Source organism: Psammomys obesus, unplaced genomic scaffold, assembly GCF_907164565.1.
Source record: "Psammomys obesus unplaced genomic scaffold, mPsaObe1.curated_primary_1811, whole genome shotgun sequence".
Lineage (NCBI taxonomy): Eukaryota > Metazoa > Chordata > Mammalia > Rodentia > Muridae > Psammomys > Psammomys obesus.
Window position 1 is genome coordinate 5,352,279 of NW_026590062.1, and position 19,779 is coordinate 5,372,057.

At 46.2% G+C, this 19,779-nt stretch overlaps 1 protein-coding gene across 1 annotated transcript in view; it reads right to left on the reverse strand.

The window, feature by feature from the left end:
* Positions 1-2,773: 2,773 nt before the first annotated feature.
* Tmem233 (transmembrane protein 233) overlaps positions 2,774-19,779 on the reverse strand; it is a 32,155-nt gene continuing 15,149 nt past the window's right edge. Inside the window, exons 2-3 of the mRNA XM_055605952.1 lie at positions 4,486-4,622; positions 2,774-2,957 (exon numbers count right to left, since the gene is read on the reverse strand). Of these exons, the coding sequence (XP_055461927.1) occupies positions 2,774-2,957; positions 4,486-4,622 (321 nt within the window). The remainder of the gene's footprint in view (positions 2,958-4,485; positions 4,623-19,779) is intronic.

Genomic DNA, 19,779 nt, shown 5'->3' on the forward strand with positions numbered 1-19,779 from the left:
AACTTCTCCAGGTGACCCTTAGGCAGTCCAAAGTCTGGGAACCTCTGTCCTAGTAGTTTCACATTGCAATTCATTTCAAAGTCAAGCTAGGGTATTTTATTTCAAAGGATCACAGAGAAATTGGCTCTATTATTTAGCTTACTGGAAGATGAAGATGCAGTTGATTTCTTTCTCTGTGGGCTTCTCTCTCTGTCTCATTCACAAAACAAAATATTTATTTATTTGTGGCAGGCTCTTAGTACATAGCCTGGACTAGCCCTCACCTCTGTGAAGTGCCATGAATCATTTGAGTTTCTCCTTGGGATTCTAACTCGGGAAACCCTCTTTTGTTTTCTTTGATAACTTGGAAAGAGATGTATTCAAAAGAATCTGGCCTTGTAGATAGGAAGATAATTCTGTCTTATTTTGAGGGAAGGGAAAAAAAGAGTCCGAGAATTTAACAGCTTGTTTAGATGGTCTGTGTGTCAGTTCTAGGTTTTATTTTGAGATAAGATCTCACTATGTAGCTTGGGAACTCGATATGCAGAACAGGTTGTCCTTGAACTCCCAGAGATACGCTTGCTTCTGCACCCGGACTGCAGCCAGCCAGGTCACTACTAGGATTTGAATCTGGGCAAAACTGATGCCAAAACCCATGCTCTAACCACTGTGAGCCACAACCCCTGAGGAAGAAGGAATGGAGGGGTGACCTCCAATTCATAGTTTTTATTTATACCAGGAAAGCTTCAACCATAACCATGCACATATCAGTGCCTTGTCACACACATGAATACTGAAAGTCCTCATATGTGATGGCTTTTGGATCCTCTATTCAAAAAACTTGGGTGTTATCTTAGGGACAAACATCTTTTTTGTTTTAAAGTATGTGCACATGTGTGTGTGTGTATATGTTATATGTACTCAGGTGCTGGTGGAGATCAGAAGGTGTCTGATGCCCCTGGAGTTGCAGGCTGCTGTGTGCTACCCATTGTGGGTGCTGGAACCAACTTTAGCTCCTGGTTAAGAACAGGAAGCACAGCCAATGGTGGTGGCGGCGGCTCACGCCTGTAATGCCAGCACTTGAGAGGCAGAGACAGGCAGATCTCTGTGAGCTTGAGGCCAGCCTGGCCTACAGAGTGAGTTCTGAGATAGCCAAGGCTGAAAGAGAAACGTTGTATTAAAAAAAAAAAAAAAAAGGAAAACAAACAACCAAAAAAGAGCAGGCAGCATTCTTCACCACTGAGCGTTCTCTCCAGCTCTGGCAATCTGATGTTTGAAAGCTAAATGTTCACCTCAGAATGCCGAGTAGACGGGTTCCAGCCTCCAGGTGTGGTCGTCATTTTATGTTTGGGTTTTGGTGCTTATTATGGGTCTAAACAGTACGGTCGTCAACATCTAAATCAGATTTCTAACACCTTTTTAAAGGGGATCAATGTCCCAGGGGATGGTTGTTCCTTTTCAAACCCCCACCACAGTCTCCACCTCTCCTTAGTGTTTCTCAGCCAGCGCACTACATTTGTGTATGGCCCTGCTGGACTCCGCCAGCTGTGAGCTTTGGCTCTGACTCATCACAAACCCCACGGAACGTCCCCCATCAATGAGTGCTGGAGCGGACCGTAAAGCAAGAACTTTCTCCCTGTTACCAGGAAAGGAGGCACTGATGGAGAAGTGGTGTGAGGTTGCAGTTAAGAGCCCAGCTCCGGGGCCAGGGACACAGCTCAGTGCTTGCTGTGGAGGGATGATTTCAGATCTCCAGCACCAGCAGGAGAGCCAGGCGTGGCAGTGTGAGCTGGTCACCCCAGGGCTGAGGGCAGAGACATCTGTTTGGGTTCAGTGAGAGAGTCTGTCTCTGACAGTAAGGTGAAGTGATGAGAAGCACAGCCCAGCATCGACCCATGACTTCCACGTGACCTGCAGAGGTAAATCCACCTGTGCACACATAGACATACATGTGAAGCACACATGCATACACACTCGCACACAGACACTGACTCACAGGAACCCAGCACAAAGGGCTGCAATTAAACCCACCTTTCTGCCAACCTGTAAAACTTTAGACGTCACCTCACCGCCCTGAACCTCAGCCTTCCTTCTCTGCAACATGGCAATACCTCTGGAGTTGTTTGGAGTGTTCATTCGAACTCTGAGTGTTGCCCGGGGTGTGGCAGGATCTATGCCAGTGACAGCTGCTATGACTTTAACCCACCTAGCTCGAAGTCTGATCTGGGCAGTGTGTGTTTTCACAAGTCCTCAGAAATGAAACCAAGACTGGCTTCCTTCCCCCGGAACACTGTCCTTTGAGCTTGGCTCATGGTTACACAGTCCTGAACTCTCTTCAGTGGCCCCTTAACATCCAAGGCCCTCTCCTGCTGTGTGTATAGTGAGAGTGACAGTAACTTCGGAGAGTGGTCTGCGTTTTCAGTGCTTTCATTAAGAAGCAGCCACCAAACCGCACACATGCTCTGTCACCTACTTAATGTTTATGATAGTTTCATGGACTATCTCAGTTTCCACTGCTGGGGAAACTGAGGTCTGAGAAAGGTAAACAGTTGGTTTGGAGTAAGTGAGGACCTAGGTCCAGGCAGTCTGGCACCAAGCCTGTACTATTAGCCGTGCTTCAGAGTCACACAAACACACAGACACACACACACACACACACACACACACACACACACACACACGCATGCACGCACGCACGCACACACGCTCACAGTGCTTTCTTTAAGAATGAAGTTTCACTTGTCCCATCTGTTCTCCAGTATTCTCATCTTTTCTGCATTTCAGGCCAACATCATCACATTTCACTGAACTTGATGAGGACACCAGTGTCATCTAAATAGAAATTCTGACTTCTCTTTGCTCTCAGTTTGCCTTTCCCTTCCCTGGACACTGTCACCTGCTTTCCGCTGGGCACACTTTCTATGAGGACACGGGCTTCCACAGCCAGCTGGTCCTCGTGGCTTGTGGATCTGGCTATTCTGACAGGAAGCTGATCTTCTGTGACATCAGCTGCCCTCTCAGTGGCCAAGGCTGGGCTGGCTGATCTAGCCTGACTAAGGATCTTCCTTCCTCTTCCACCATGTGAGATTCTTTGGTCAATAAAGGCAAAAAAAACCAAACCAAACCAAAACAAACCAAACAAAACAAAACAAAACAAAAGGTTGGTGTTCACAGCCTCAGGGCAAAGTGCTTTGGTCAAGGATGTAGGAAGAGTTAGTTGCCCAGGAAGAAAAGCTAAAGTGTTCTTGGCATCAGGGTTTAGGTTTCTCATTTCAGGGCCCAGGCTATGCACTATGTGTCTTTTTCTTCTGTGAAAACTCTGGCAAAAAGTGACATTGCTTTTGTCAGCGGGAGTTTGTTGTAGCTTATCAGATAAGTCAGAAAAAATATGTTCAAACCCAGGGATGAGCATCAATGCCCCTCTCCTTGTGAGATGAGAGCTCACAGGTGATCCCAGAGCACAAGGCTCCTCTGCCCTTGAGCTGATGAGGTATGCTGCACAGTCATGCAGGATGTAACTTTGCAGACATGTGTTAAGGCGGATATGAGAGCAATTCTAGATGCTCCATTTATACCTTCATGTCTCCTGCCCTCCAACAGCCAGGTGGGGCCATGTGACGGGCTTCAGTCATCTAACTGTGAGCCTACGTGACATTTGCTCAGGCAGTGGGAAATGTATATAGGCTCCCTGATCTTTCTCACTCTGTCTTAGCCTGATGCCACTTCCTGTTCTAGAAATGAAGGTTGGGGAAATCATAGCCCGCAGATAAAAATACCTGTTTTTATAAATAAAGTTCTACTGGAACACAGCCACAGCGATGGTTCCCATGCTGTCTATGGCTGCAGCTGTGTCCCAGTGGCAGACCTCAGTGTTTGGGACAGTGATAGAGGGCACATGTCCTGGAAGGCCTAGAATATTTACTGTCCTGCCAGAGTAATCTAGTCCCAGTGTGTGAGGACTGGGCCTGATGTGCCACATGGAGCACTTTGCTGGGAGCACTGGCTTATCAAACCTTGGGTCCAGGCAGCACAAGAATAGTTGGATCCCTACAACTTGGGTCAGAAGAAGGGAAAAGGTGACTTCATCCTTGCTGGAATGTCCCTAGTTTATCTTCGGGTGGTATTGAAGGGTCAGGTGTACCCCTCGAGTCAGGGTCTGATTATAAAGTTAATGGTTTTGTCTATCTGTACTGTGATGGGGTCATTTCTGTAGATAAATGTGGCAGTCATGACCCAGGATGGCTACAGTCATGTCAAGCTGGATCCATCTCTTCTTCCCTGGGTAGCACTGCTATAATACAGCGGAGTTATTGACAGCCTGGGTCTTGAAATACCTGCTTGGAAGAGAGATTTTTGCATATGCTCTTCATGGTCTCTGTAACATGAAGAAAACATGAAGACCCTGTTGTTTTTATTCTCAGAGCCTATCTTAACTAACCCAACAGATTCCTACGGGCATTTGAGAAAAGCACTTAACAGCGGGAGGGGTTTGGAAAGCCTACTTACCTCCTGGAGAAGTGCACCGCACAGGACACCCCGATGATGACGAGGCCAATGATGATGGAGGCGATGGCCACCCACTTGGCATTCCTCCCCAGCCTCCTGGCTCCTTCGTAATCTCCATCATTGTAGCTGTTCAGAGACTGGGGGACACAAAAGAAGAGCCGGTGACCACAGACAACCCACAAGGAAAGGCAGGAACCTTTGCAGGCTGTCGTGATGGAGCAACACTCATCTATGTGTCAGGCTGTGGAGGAATCAACATGGTTTCATCTCTCCCCAGGGAGCCTTCCCTCAGTCCAAGGCCTCTGGATTTCCTACGTACTCCCAAGAGCAGACTGATTTTGTCCCCCAACCCAAATATCCGTAAATGGGTGGTCGTGCTTGTCTCTCCCATTCAGCCCCACGCTTGACAAGTGGGAAGTTCTTAACACAAGCCTGTAAAATGAAAGGCCAGGCCTGTGTCAGGCATTGGGCCACTTGTTTTTGCATGGCTCATTTGAGTCAAAGCCACACTCATTTGTTCACTGTTGTTTGTGGCTGCTTTTGTGCTACAATGACAGTGTTAGAAACTTGGGACAGAGGTTGTAGTACATCAGGGACTTGGGACAAGATTTGTAGCATTTGTCAAGCCCAAGCTATCGGCTGTTGTTTATTTACAGAAAACATCCAGCCACTCCCACACTAAGAACTTTGGCTCAATTGTTCAAGACCTTCTTTTAACTGGTAGCCACAGACATAGCTTCTCAGGCTGTTAAAATGTTGCAGCAGAGGAGAAATGCTACCCTGAGGCTTGGTCCTCATTCCGTAGTCCCCCAGCATCCTGGGTCCTTTTCTGTATCACTATGACTTCTTCAGGAATGGGGAAGGGTTATTATTGAGCTCACCCTCCTTTCCCATTCCATCAGGGATGTAGCTCAGTGGGTAGAGGCCTAGTTTATCGAATCAAAAGCCCTGGAATTTGATCCCCCAGAACTACTTAAAATGGGGGTGATGGAGGCACAAAGACATGGGACTGGGACTTTAGGCTGGTCCTTGCCTCTAGCCTCATCTCAGGGTTCAGGTTCTGTTTGAACAGGTGGGGTAGGTGCAGAAAGTAACCAAGCTTTCAAGGCCCATGTTCCCTGTCTGTGAACTGGGGGCAGTAGCAGCAGCCGCTTTTGGAAGATTCAATGAATTAGCATGCAGAGTAGCCAGCATTGACCCGGCACGCTTAGTGAACAGCGCTCTCACTGTGAACTGGCTGCGATTCCCACCTCACTCAGTGCTATAACGGAGTGGGAGGGTAGGGGTGTGACGGCATCCTCTCCACCTCGGACCATCTCCATGACCACGAGGACCCAAGCTCAGGCAGGTGTTTTAGATCCTTCGCAGACAAAGTCGCTGCACGGAACATTAGGAATTCAAATTCAGACCTTGTAACCTAGCTTAGAGCTAGAAGGTTCAGACCACCCACACCTGAGAAATCATCATCTTTTTGTGTTGTCCTTGGAAAACACGACCTAGAGATCCGTCATAGTGATGATCTGAGTAAGCAAAGGAAAAATAATGAGGCACCGCCCCTCCCCTCCACAACAGTGTTAACTCTTGACTATTTAGACAAGAAAAATTTTATGTTCTCTGATAGCAGTGACCAAAATAAGTATGGGGACAACCAGCCTGGGCCATACTGAAAGGCATACCTATCCTCAGGGTATCACCTGTGGGGGGTCTGGGCTAATTGGCTTGTTTGGTGTGGGCCATCGGAGCCACACTGACCACCTGGCAGAGGGATTTCAGTACAAGCCAAGGACACATCCTTCCTCACTTTCCTCAGCTGCAGCCAGCCTGGCATCCTGCATGTGACCCTCCTCCTTGTGTACCACCCTCTCTCCAAGACTCATGAGAGAGATCCTGACTGAGGCTGCTGTTGACTTGAAAGAGTGGAAAAGCCTCTCTGAGTGCCAAGGAGGAGTCTCTTCTCTGTAGATAGGACTCCTGCTCTGCATTTGTTTTCCCCTCTGGTTCTCCCTGGCAAATCTGCTGGGCAAATGTGAAGATATGAGGGAGGGGTCAGGGTAGGAGGCTATAGAATTCTGATTCCAGACTAAGGGACTGTTGCTATGCATAGGGGGTCAGCCTAAGGGTTGATACGAGAGTTACTTTGCTCACAGCTGTGACTAAATGCCCAAGTGAAGTGGCCTAAAAGGAGGAGAGGTTTACTGCTTGTCTGAGGTGCTAGGAGAAGCAGAGTGGTTGGGTTCTCCACATTGTGGTGAGGACCAGAAACAGGGAAAGGGATGGGAACCAGAAGCAGATATAGCCTCCAAGGGCCATCCCTAACGACCTACCTCTGTCAGCTGGAACCCTCATCCTCAAAGTTTCCACAGCCTCCTCAGACAGCAAGGGGGACCAAGTGCTGGAACACATGAGCCTGTGGCAGACACTTCCCATCCAAACCTTTACAGTGGGTAGCTGGCAGCAGAGAGAGGGCTCCTCAGCTGAGCAGCAGCCCAGGGCCTCCGACACCCTGGACAAGTGCTCCTGCCCAGCTATTGTCCTTCTTTCCGTCTTCCAGTTAAAGTGTCATCCTAAGGGGCTCTTGGCAAATGTGACAGATTGAAGTTGTGGAAATAGGTTTTAGAGAAAATGCATGCTTTATAAATCTTTTTTTCTTTTTTTTGAAGAGCTCAGAATGCAAACTAGTATTAGAGAACCAGAAAGGCTCCTGGACGGCTTTAAATAACTAAAATGTACATGATCTTGTTGGAGTGGATTTTTTTGTTGACATGTGGGTACTGCAGGTTGAACTTGGCTCATAGGGCTTGGTGGCAAATACTTCTACCTGCTGAGCCATCTCACTGGTCCAGTTTATATAATCGTACTCTTTTAAAAATTATGAATGCAATGTGGATACATGTCAGTCATTTAAACACTACAGAAACAAACAGAACATAAAACTACATTTCATCTTATTTCTCAGTGTTAAGCAGCTTGGTACAGCTTTTAGATGCTTCATCCACAAATCCTGTGGAAGTAATTCTGACACTCCCTCCAGCGTCCATGATGACTAAGCTCGCTTAGATTGATGGTAGGAGAAAGAAAATTTTACCCCAAGATAAAGCCAGAGTAATAAGTCTGCTCTAATCCTGATCCCTCACTTGTGAAGGCCTTACACATCTACAAATCTATGTAAAGATAGCTTCACCTTCCCTCTAGCAAGGTTGGTGGCACAGCCCAGGCTACGGAGAGAATACAGCTCAGGCCACAGAGGGAGCAGAACACAGGCTAAGGAGGGGATGTTTTGTTCTTACTATGAACAGACTGATGTAAATGCTGGTAGACTTAGCACATCTGCTCTTGGTATTTCCTTTAGACATTGTTGTGCTTCTCACTTGGCTGGTTGGTTGGGCCTTCTGAAATTGGACTTCCTTGCGTTTCTTTCTCAGTAAATACAATCCAGCCCTTTCCCTTCTCTACCTCCTCTTCTCTCTCTTCTCTTTCTCTTTTCCCTTCTCTTCCTCATCCTCTTTCTCATCCCCTCCCCTTTCTAAATGTTTGGGATCCTGCTATTGTTCAGTTTTGGAATGTTCCCCAGTGGGTCATGTGCTTGGTGGTGGAGCCTTTGAGAGGCAGGTCTGGGAGACCTTAGGTCAGTGAACATGTGGCCTTGAAGGGACTCCAGTGTCTCCTCTCCAATCTCTCTCTCTCTCTCTCAGCTTCAGTGAGGGGATTCACTTCCTCTGCCTGTGCTCCTGTCATGATGTAGTTGCCTCTTTACGACTCAAAAGCCACAGTCTAAACGAGGTCTGTTCAGTAGAGGCATCCACATCCCTTCTTAAAGGGCCTCTTTAATTGTGATATAGAATTAGGTCATGTAAACTTTCATATGAAACTTTTTGCTAAATAAACTTTTGTGATACTCAGAAAAAAAAAAAAAAAAAGCCACAGGACAGACAGACCATGCATAGAAACTTCTAAACTACGAGCCAAGGTAAACCTTTTTTTCTTTTAAGTTGACCAGAGGTATTTTGTTACAGTAAGTGGAGAGCCAGTGGGCACAATTCCGATTCATCCTGTGACTGCTCCAAATGGGAGCTATAATTGGCGGCATCTGCAGAGTACTTCTTAATGACTGACACCATGTCAAATGCTTTCTCATTTGTCTTTGGCTCTCTGAGGTAAGGAGTTTATCACTACTGTTTTACTGATGGGAAAATGGAGGCACAAGGTTAAGCCATTCACAAAAATGTACACAGCTTATTTGCTTAAGTGTGTGTGTTCACCCCCCACCCCACACACATAGGCATAGGTGTTTGGTTGTCTTATTTTTTCCCCTTTGTTTCAGAAATATGACTTACTGGCTTCCACCTTCTTTAGAGTGGACAGCTTTCCTACTTGATGCTTCTAGCTCTGACATAGCTCTGTGTTCTGTTTGCATTCATAATTCAAGAGACTGAGTTGTGGTGACAGATCTCCCCCCCAATGTTGTGCCATCATTGTGTTCTTGGGGAAAAGTTTATTTATCACAAGGGCTTCCTGTGCTACCTAGGCTGGCCTTGAACTCATGATACTCCTGCCTCTGTCTCCTGAGGGCTGAGATTAAAGGTATCTGCTGCCATGCTTGACTACCTGTTATTGATATTTTTATTTTTTTAATTTGTGTGCGTATGTGTGTAGAGGGCTGATCATGTGTGTGCATGTGTGGGTGGGGCCAGAGCACAACTTCAAGTCTTGTTCCACATTTTTATTGAGGGGAGTCTCCCACTGGCCTGGAGCTAGCCAAGTGGGCCAGGCTAGTTGGCTCAAGAAGTCCAGGGATCCTCCTGTCTTTGCCTCCCTGTCCATTGTTTTTAAATTGATACTTATGTAGCTTGGGCATGGCTATAGATTTCCTTCTAAGCTATAGATTTCTCTGATTCCACAAATGAATCACTTTTCCTCCATCTTAGCCCAAAGCCTGAAAACTGGTAACAAACCATTTTAAAGTCTTGAGTCTCATTCATCTCACAGAATATGTTTAAAAAAAGAGAGAGAGAGAAAGAGACCTCTATGGGCTGGAGAGAGGGCTCAGAGGTTAAGAGCATTGGCTACTCTTCCAGAGGTCCTGAGTTCAAGTCCTAGCAACCACATGGTGGCTCACAACCATCTATAATGTGATCTGGTGCCCTCTTCTGGCCTGCAGACCTACATGCAGGCAGAATACTGTATACATAATAAATAAATAGGTAGGTAGATAGATAGATAGATACCTCTAGTGTCGTCCACCCCTCCCCCACAGTGTTCTGCTTCCCTCTGGGAGACCAATGTTCCTTTACCAGAGTATAGAATGAATTCGTTTCTACCACTCACTTTGTAAGGCAACCTGAACTCTCTGCTGCCTTCTTCTTTTTCTCTGGGATCATGTAGGCAAAATGTAATTGTCACCACATGCAGGTCTTGGCCAGGTGCTGTGAACTTGTAAAGGACACACACATTTCTACAGAAATGAAGGCCAAGCCAGCTCTCCCATGGTAACTAATGACATCATGGTAGCTGCATACGGTCATCTGAACTTCTATATATCTGAACTTCCATGGCTAGACGTGACCCTCATACCCAGGGAAGAGAAGCTGGTCAGAACCAGATGTGGAGAAGACTGTCTCTATGCTAAGCCTCAAGAAGGCTGCAGCAGAGAGCAGCAAGCCCATCATGCCCTGAGGGGGCAACTCTTGGCTTCCTGTCACTGAGTCCACCTCAAGGAAGCTATCAGTATCAGCAGCTGCATCTCAATGTTAGTGGATCTAATGTAGGAATTCCTGACACTGAACTGAATGGCACATCTCCCACCCTGCTCCAAGCCAGGGAAACACGCAGCAGGTCCTTTCCCTCTGCTCCTCAGAGCAGAGATCTTGCTAAATCTTGTGGCACCTGGATCGGACAGCATCTTCTATGGGGTTGCTTCCACACAGATCGCAAGTGAAGCTCTCTGAAGTTGTTTTTTTTTTTTTAAATAAATAATTTATTTATTTTTAGAGTATTGATTAGTGTTTTTGCCTGCATGAATATCTATGTGAAGAAGCTGTGAGGGTGTCAGATGCCCTGGAATTGGAATTACAGACAGGTGTGAGCTGCCAGTGCTAGGAATTGAACCCGAGTCCTCTGGAAGAACATCCAGTGCTCTTAACTGCTGAGCCATCTCTCTAGCCCCTCCAAAGCTGTTTTTTTACATTACCCTTTATGGGTAATTTCTAACGTTGGCTGGACCTTAGGGTTGCTTGGGAGGAATGTGCTTTAAAATATTCCTGTGTTCAAGTCCTCAAGACTAATTAAATGAGGATCTTTAGGGGTGGGCTCCAAGGATTTTTGCTTGTTTGCTTTCTTAAGATAGAATCCAGGCTAGCCTAGAACTCATGATCTTTCTACCTCCTGCCACCGGGGTGCTGGAATGACAGGCTTGTGCCATTCTGCTTAGATGCTCAGAATATTTTTTGGAAGCTTCTGAAGTCATTTTAAGGAGTGGCCGATTGACAGCCACTGTCTTAGATGGACAGGCATTCATTCATTCATTCATTCATTCATTCATTCATTCACTCATTTACTCACTCACTCACTCACTCACTCACTCACTCACTCACTCACTCACTCACCTAGTAACTTTTGGCTAAAAATCACCTACACTGCTCTGGCCCTCCTGCAGCTTGTGTTTGGATGGCGACAGAGAACAAATAAGTAAGCATCCTGATAATGAGAGGACTATAGAATACTATTAAGGCATGAAAAATAGGGGGGAGAAGGGAGCCCTGTGAGGCAGGGATGTTAGACATGAAGAGCTGACGAGGAGCCAGGTGTGTAGAGAGCAGAAGGGAGGGGCCCTGGCGGGGAGGCTAACAAGGGCAGAGGTGGGAAAGGGCTGTCTGAGCCACGCAGGAAACTCAATATAGCTGAATGCAGGGAGAGGGAATGGGGCATTTTCATAGTAATAATCATGTTACCATAATAATTTGTATATGCTAAGTGCTGTGCCAGGCTCAGTGTGAGGCACCTCGTGGGGGTAAAAATCAATCCCCTGTACACACAGAAAGCCTCAGAGAGAGACACAAGTCACACGGCTTGTGGTGGGGGCTGCAAACTTAAGCAAAAGGCACATCATTGACTAAGCTGCCCCTCAGCTACTTCAACCTGCCTGGCAGAACCTAAGAGAGGTTAGAACCTAACACAGCTGACCCGCTTCTAACTCGGGACAATGTTGTAACCCTGGTCAAGAAAATAGGGAACATGGGCTTGTAAGCTGTGCCTCTAATCTCGCTGTGCTGATGGTTTGTTCGTTTTCTTGGTCCTTAACTGCTATGAAAGTTCTATATTCATCCTCAAACAGAACGCTCTCCCCCAACACAAATTTAACGAGTAAAGACATTGAGAGGTCTTCTGCAGTTCAGCTGCCTGGTCAGTCTGGCCTAAGTGAACCAGTTCATGCAAAGTGCTCAGGGCAGTGTCTCATGAGAAGTGTGATAGCTTTAGCTCTCCCTCACGTTATGGAGCCGGTTGACAAAGATGAAAACAAATGCGAAATTAAAGGAAAGCTGTGTGTGTGTGTGTGTGTAGTGTGTGTGTGTGTGTGCATGTTTGTGAGTGTAAGGTGGCGGGCACCTGCTGAGATGTGCACTTGGACTCCGAGGACGACCTTGGACGTTGGTCCTCGCCTTCCATCGTGTTCTTGAGACAGGGTTTCTTGCTCAGCGCTGTCCACTCAGGCGGCTGGCATGCCAGCTTCCTGGGATCCTCTGGTCTCTGAGTCACCATGCTGTGGGAGCGCTGGGATAGCGCACAAGTGCCTGCTACCGTGTCCAGCCTTACGTGGGTTCTTGGACTCTGAATCCAGGTCCGTACCTTTGCCCAGCAAGTACTCAGCCACTGAGCTCTAAACGTACTTGTAAATAAAATTGTTTGCTCTCATTTTATGTGCATGTGTGCTCGCATGCATGTATGTGCATGGACATACATGCCTTGTGCTCAGAGAGGGCACTGGATCTTCATGAACTGGAATTACAGACTATACACAGTCGGGAGCCACAGTGGGTGTTGAGCCTAACCCACGTCCTCCGCAGGAGCAGCAAGCACTCTGGACCGCTGAGCCGTCTCTCCAGCCCCTCCAAATATGCTTTCTGTGGCCCACATTCCCCTCCTCTCATCTTCCCTCTCACAACCATTCCCACTGTCACTGTGCAGACGCTTTTCTGGAGAATTCTTGCTATCTATCTGGTAATGCTGAGCCTGCAAGCATGAAGAGCCGGACCCAGGGCTTTGGGGCAGGCTTTGCTCCTCTGCTGGGCTATGTTCACCTCACACCTTTTCCTTGTTTGTTTTCACTGTTAGACAGGGTCTCAATGAACTGTCCAGTCTGGCTTTGAATTTCCGCTGTAGCCAGCCTGGCCTTGAACTTGACATCTTCCTGTGTCAGCCTCCTGAGTAGCTGAGATCAGGAGCCTATGCCACTTGTCCTAGCTTGGGACTCACATTTTACATATACATTAATTATACATAATTGTGGGCTTACCTCTGGCATTTTTTATACATAATCATAATGCCTTTAAATCATATTTGTGTCCCTGTTATACTTTCTTATCCCCTTTACACTCTCACTAATCACCTTTTTTTTATTTATAACTAGCCTCACTTTTTTTTATAATTTTTAATTTTATTTTTATTAATTATGGTTTATTCACTTTGTATCCCAGCTGTAGCCCCTTCCTCTGTCCCCTCCCAATCCCACCCTCCCTTCCTCTTCTTCTCCTGTGCCCCTCCCCAAGTCCAATGATAAGGGTGGTCCTTCTCCCCTTCCATCTGACCATAGTCTATCAGGTCTCATCAGGACTGGCTTCTTTGTCTTCCTCTGTGGACTGGTAAGGATGCTCCCCCCTCAGGGGCAGATGATCAAAGAGCCAGCACATGAGTTCATGTCAGAGAAGGTCCCTGTTCCTATTATTGGGGAATCCTCTTGAACACTGAGTTGCCATGAGCTACTTCTGTGCAGGGATTCTAAGTTATCTCCATGCATGGTCCTTGTTTGGAGTATCAGTGCCCAGATTTTTTGGTTCTGTTGCTCTCCTTGTGGAGCTCCTGTTCCCTCCAGGTCTTTCTATCTCCCCCTTCTTTCATAAGATTCCCTGCACTCTGCAAAAAGCTTGGCTATAAATCTCAGCATATGTTTTGATACTCTTCTGGGTAGAGTCTTTCAGAGGCCCTCTGCGATAGGATCCTGTCCTGTTCCCTGTTTTCTTCCTCCTCTGATGTCCATCTACTTTGCCTTTCTGAATGAAGATTGAGCATTTTACCAGGGTCCTCCTTCTTGATTAGCTTCTTTAGGTGTACAGATTTTAGTATGATTATCCTATATTAAATGTCTAATATCCACTTATAAGTGAGTATATACCATGTGTGTCTTTCTGCTTCTGGGATACCTCACTCAGGATGATCTTTTCTAGATCTTACCATTTGCCTGCAAATTTCATGATTTCTTTGTTTTTAATTGCTGAGTAGTATTCCATTGTATAAATGTACCACAATTTCTGTATCCATTCCTCAACTGAGGGACATTTGGGTTGTTTCCAGCTTCTGGCTATTACAAATAAAGCTGCTACAAACATGGTTGAGCAAATGTCCTTGTATACTTGAGCATCTTTTGGATATATGCCTAAGAGCAGTATAGCTAGATCTTGAAGTAGCAGTATTCCTAATTGTCTGAGAAAGCACCAGATTGATTTCCAAAATGGTTGTACAAGTTTACATTCCCACCAGCAATGGAGGAGGGTTCCTCTTTCTCCACACCCTCTCCAGCATGTGTTGTCACTTGAGTTTTTGATCTTAGCCATTCTGATGGGCTAGCCTCACTTCTGCTTTCATGTCTGTGTGTGTATATCTCTGTGTATGTGTGTGTGTATGTCTCTCTGTGTGTATGTGTGTGTATATGTGTGTGTGACCTACTGAATTTCATCAGATTGTTCCCAGGAGTCTGTATGAGGGTTTGCTTATAGGAACATGGGTACCTTACCACTGAAGACGAAGTCTCTCCCCCTCTATCAACCCTTAATTGTGAGTTAATCCTCAGGGAAGGGTGGGGCCTGAATCTTATCTGCTTCCACCACACGTGTTGGTTGGCTCTGTCCTGTGCAGGCAGTGCAAGGGTTGTGACTTGCAGTAGCTGTGAGTTCAAGAGCACAGTGATTTCCACAATGGCTGGAGTCTGTACCCCACGGACCCCCCCACTTCCTCTGTTTCTTGTTTTCTCTCTGCCCTTCCTTTCTCTGTGTACCCTGATCCTGGGAAGGGCTGATATGCACATCTCACATTCGGCTGGAGATTCAGCCGTCATGTGTTCTCAGTTAGACCAATCAGACCATTATTCTCACTTATCAGCCCAATTATTCTGCACTGCACCAATAATTGAGAGTCTCCAGCTCTTCAGGGGTGCATGCTACATATGCCTCTCTAGCCTCTTAAAAATTTATTCTATTTTATATGTGTGAGTGCTTTGCCTGCATGTGTATATGCACATCACAAGTGTGCCTGGGTCCCAGGGAGGTCAGAAGAAAGTTCTGGATCCCCTGGAACTGGAGTTACAGATGGTTGTGAGCCACCATGTGGTTTCTGGGAATTTAACCTTGGTTTTCTGGAAGAGCAGCCAGTGCTCTTAACCACTAAGTCATCTCTAGCAACAAGAACTTTATTTTTATTTTAGTCTTGGCTCTCCTGTAACCCCAGGTTCATATTCCTTCCTTCCTTCCTTTCTTCCTTCCTTCCTTCCTTCCTTCCTTCCTTCCTTCCTTCCTCCCTCCCTCCCTCCCTCCCTCCCTCTCTCCCTCCCTTCTTCCTTCCTTCCTTCCTTCCTTCCTTCCTTCCTTCCTTCCTTCCTTCCTTCCTTCCTTCCTTCCTTCCTTCCTTCCTTCCTTATGGGTTTTCAAGACAGGTTTTCTTTGTGTAGCCCTGGCAGTCCTAGAACTTGCTCTGTAGACCAGGCTGGCCTTGAACATACAGAGATCTTTTTGCCTCTGTCTCCCGAGCGCTGGAATTAAAGGTGTTCACCACCACACCGGGGTCTCCTCTAGCCTCTTATGGAGCCTTTCTCTTGTCTAACCACTACTCCCTTTCCTGCCTTCTGTTTCTAGGGCTGTTTCCTCTGCTTGGAACCCTCTTCCATCTTTGTCTCATTCTTCCCGTCTTGGTTCACACGTTTATTTCCTCTGGCTATGCCATCTTAAGCAGGACTCCTGGCCACAGGCTAATTCAGCCCTGGGTTCCTGCTCATCATTTACTTTGTTGCCTTTGGCTTCTGAATACCCTGTTCTTGCCAGCTAGCTGTGAGTGCTGTGGGGGTACCGGGCCCATCTTGCCATGCTTGTCAGGAGCGTGATGGAGGGTCAAATATGACCTTCCCTCACACATATATATTTCTAGTCAAAAGAAAGAGATTCAGACAGGCAGTTTTCATTTTCCAGTTCACTGACATGCTTTGTTGGGAAATGAACTAATGATCCTGTTTCTCCAGTGTTCTTCCTGTTTGGACAGATGATGGTTGTAAATAGGCAGGAGGAGTCCTTGTTTGATCCCACAGGTGAGGCTCTATTGCTGTGGCCCTAAAGTGTTTAATTACACCGGTTTGTTCATTATCTGATGGTGTTGTAGGTTTCTTTTTTTGGTTTTGTTTTTGTTTTGGCTGAGTCGGACAGATCCTGCTGCCTAGGCCAGGGGACCTGATTAAGATGGGGTGGCCTGAGGAAATAGACATGCAGAATGAGATGTGAAGAATGGGCAGGCTGTGGTCATGAGACTCAAGGCTGGAAGAGGAAGACGGAGAGAGGGAATGGAGGAAGTGGTGGGCACTGGCTGATCAGGCTCTCTACTTTGTGTGGTTGTAGGTGAGAATCCTATGGACAGGGCTTCATTTGCCTGCCAGGTTTCTCAAAGATGGGAGCTATTTGTCTTTGCTCTGACTCCACTTACTGGTTAATTACTCATCTATTTATGTGTTTATTTTGGGTGGGACTTGAACTCGGGGCCACATACACAGGCAGTGACTGCTTGACCACTGAACTACAGACTCTGCCCTGCTAACGATTTGGGAATTAGAGACCCTGGGATGAATGGTTAGAGTCTACAACTAAAACCTACCATGGCTTGGAGGCTAGCCCCCTGGGCTCCATCTGCTACCCAAATCTTTCCTTGTTTTGGGGGTGGGATGGGTCAGGAGGAGTTCTTGTTGTTCTGTGAAAACGCTCTGCTAGTGAACTGTGTCTTCGGCATTTTGGTGATTTTAAGGGTTTCGTTTATTTATTTTACGTATGTGTACCTGCATGAGTTGATAGGACCAAATGTGTACAGTTCTCAAGGCCTGTTCTGCCTCTGACCATCAGTCAACAGCAACTATTCTCCATTTCCAACCACCAGAAAGAAGACAGACTGCTGGTCTATGAGACATTCCCCAGACCATGCAGACGTGCAAACCACTTTAGCTATTCATTCATTCATTCATTCATTCATTCATTCATTCATTCATTCATTCAAAACTTACTAAGCATAGCCACTCACTAGTCAGTGCAGTCAGTGCTGGGGACACTAGCCACCTATGAATGAGGTAGACGAGGTCCCTGACCTCAAGGAGTTGAAGCGTACAATCACCACTGAGATGCACCATTAAAATGGCAGCAGGGTACAGTGATGCATGCTGATACTCGCGGCTATTCTGGAGACTGAGGCAAGAGGATTGCCTAAGTCCTGGACTTCAAGACAAACCTGGGTGAGACACCAAGAACAAATTTTGAATAATGACAATAAGAAAGTGGGAATTCCCAGCAGGAGAATTGCTCTTTCATTTTAAGCCAGTTACTGTTGATTTTCTCTGGAATGGAGACTCTCCCTGCCCAACAGCACACAGCTGATGTTTGCCTCTGTGTCTATGAATTACACTAAGATCTGCTCGACAGCGATGTTAGAATGAGTTATACACATCTTCGAGACAGCAGCAGCCGACCTTAAGGGAGAAGATGATGATGTAAGCACAGTGAATTTCCTCCCTTTTGAGATGGGGATAGGATCTGCAGTATGGGCTGGTTGTGAGATTGAGTTAAGGGGAAGAAAGGAACCTGGCTCTGTCCCATTTAATACTGGAAACAATGCAGAAAGGTTGGTATCACACCCCCAATGTCTGGGTGGGGAAATCTAGGCTTAGGGAAGCTAGGACAAGGGCAGAGATGGGATTCAGAGTTTGGTGTTTAGTTCAAAGCCTCATGGGGTATGATTCTGGCTTTTAGTCTGTCCCCAGCCTAGCATGCCTGTTAGGAACCAAGAGAGGCAGGGAGGGAGGCAGAAAGTATTTAAACAAAACGAGAGGAACACTTTCACTAAAACCTCGCAGTAATTAACAAGACCTCCAAAGATCACAAAACAGAGAGAGAAGAAATGCCAGATCACCCACAGGATGGAGGGGGAAGGATATGTTTGATAACAGTGCTAGCTTATAACCAGAATATATCAAGAGCTCTAGTTACTAACAACAAATATAACCTGGATTAAAAATGAATAGAATATCTGAATAGACATTTCTTCAAAGACAACAAATGGCCAACAAAAATAAATAAATAGATGTTCAAGATCATGGGTCACAGGCAAACAAAAGCCTGGAAAGACATCTCTGACACCCACTAGGATAGACTGGAGAAGACAGGCAATGGGAAAGATTGTTGAGGATCTAGAGAAACAGGAGCCCTCCTTAAGGATGGGTAGGAATAAGAAGTGACACAGTTGCTTTGCAAACAGCCTGTCAGATCCTCAGAAGGTTAAGGCATCACATGGCTCAGTGACGATGCTTGTGGGTATGCTCCTGAGAAGACTAGGACATGAGAGCACACAGGGCTTACGCTTGAAGGTCCAGAACAGCATCATCTGTCAGGGTTTTGAGACAGATGCTTGCCAGAAGGAAGCTCGGGGAGGAAGGATTGATTTCGGCTCATGGTGTGAAAGGTACAGTCCATCATGCTGGGGAAGGCATAGAAGTTGGGATTCTGTTAATGGCTGCAGCTCAGCTTATCACATCTTAGTTGATCAGGAAACAGACAGCACACCAGAAGTGGGGCTGGACTATAAACAAAAGAGCCAGTGGCCCATCCCTGCATGCCATGCCTCCTATCCCAAAGGTATCTCAACCTCTCTGAATGGTGCCAACAGGTAAGAAGCAAATGTCCAAACACAAGCCGGTAGAGGACATTTTAGATCCAAACCAGAATAGGCCCCAAGTGGATTAAATCTAAAAGTCCATCAACAAATGACAGAGGAAACAAAGTCTGGTCCAAGATATTATGTGGCCTTTAAAAGAAGAGAACACTGACACTGGACAACAAAAGTGGACCTTGAAGAACAACATTCAATGTGACAGAAGCCAGATGTAAAAGAACACAGACTGTAGGGTTCCATTTTAAGGGATTACCCAGAAAAGATAAATGTATCAGGACAGAGGGTTTTGCCTGGTGGAGTTGGGGAGTGAGTGATAACAGACAAGGGATCTCTCCCTTTCTTTTAAATGTTTTAACTTATGTATCTATTCTTTGAGAATTGCATACATGCATCTGTGTATACAACCTGTCTCAGGCTCCCCCCTCCATGCCTTTATTGTTTTCCTCTTTATATCATTTCTAGTTAGCACCGTCTGTATGCACATGGCATAGAGCCATTCACAGAAGCATAGGCAACCTAGAAGAGGCCCCAGCATTGAAGAAAACTGGTTCTCTTGGCCCCAGGAGCCATCAATGCCAACAGCTCTCAGCTATGGGTAAGGCCTTGTGACCCCAACCCCTATCCACACTGGAATGCTGACTGGTTTGATCTTGTGCAGTCTTATATAGGCAGCCATAGCTGGTATGTTAGTGAATGCAGTAGCCCTGTCACATCCAGAAGTCTTCTCTTTATTTGAATCAAGATCTTTCTATGTAGCCAAGGTTGGCTTTGAACTTTTAGCAATCCTCTTACTTCAGACCTCCAAGAGCTGTGCTTACAGGCATGCATCACTGTGCCTGGCTAAGAAAATGGAATTTCTATGCTGGTACAAATGTTGAGATTTTCAATATTTATATTTTATTTTATTCTCCCTTCTCTTTTGTAGACAGAGACTCAATCCATAGCCAGGGTTGGTCTCAAACTCAGGATACTCCTGCCTCAAACTCTGTAGTGCTGGGTTAGGTTTGAGCCATACACCTGTCTGGGCAAAGGTTTCTTTTTGGAGCATGGATGTTCACTGGAATCAGACAGTGGTGATGGCCTTACAACTAAAACCAACCTCACTTTGAGTTATCA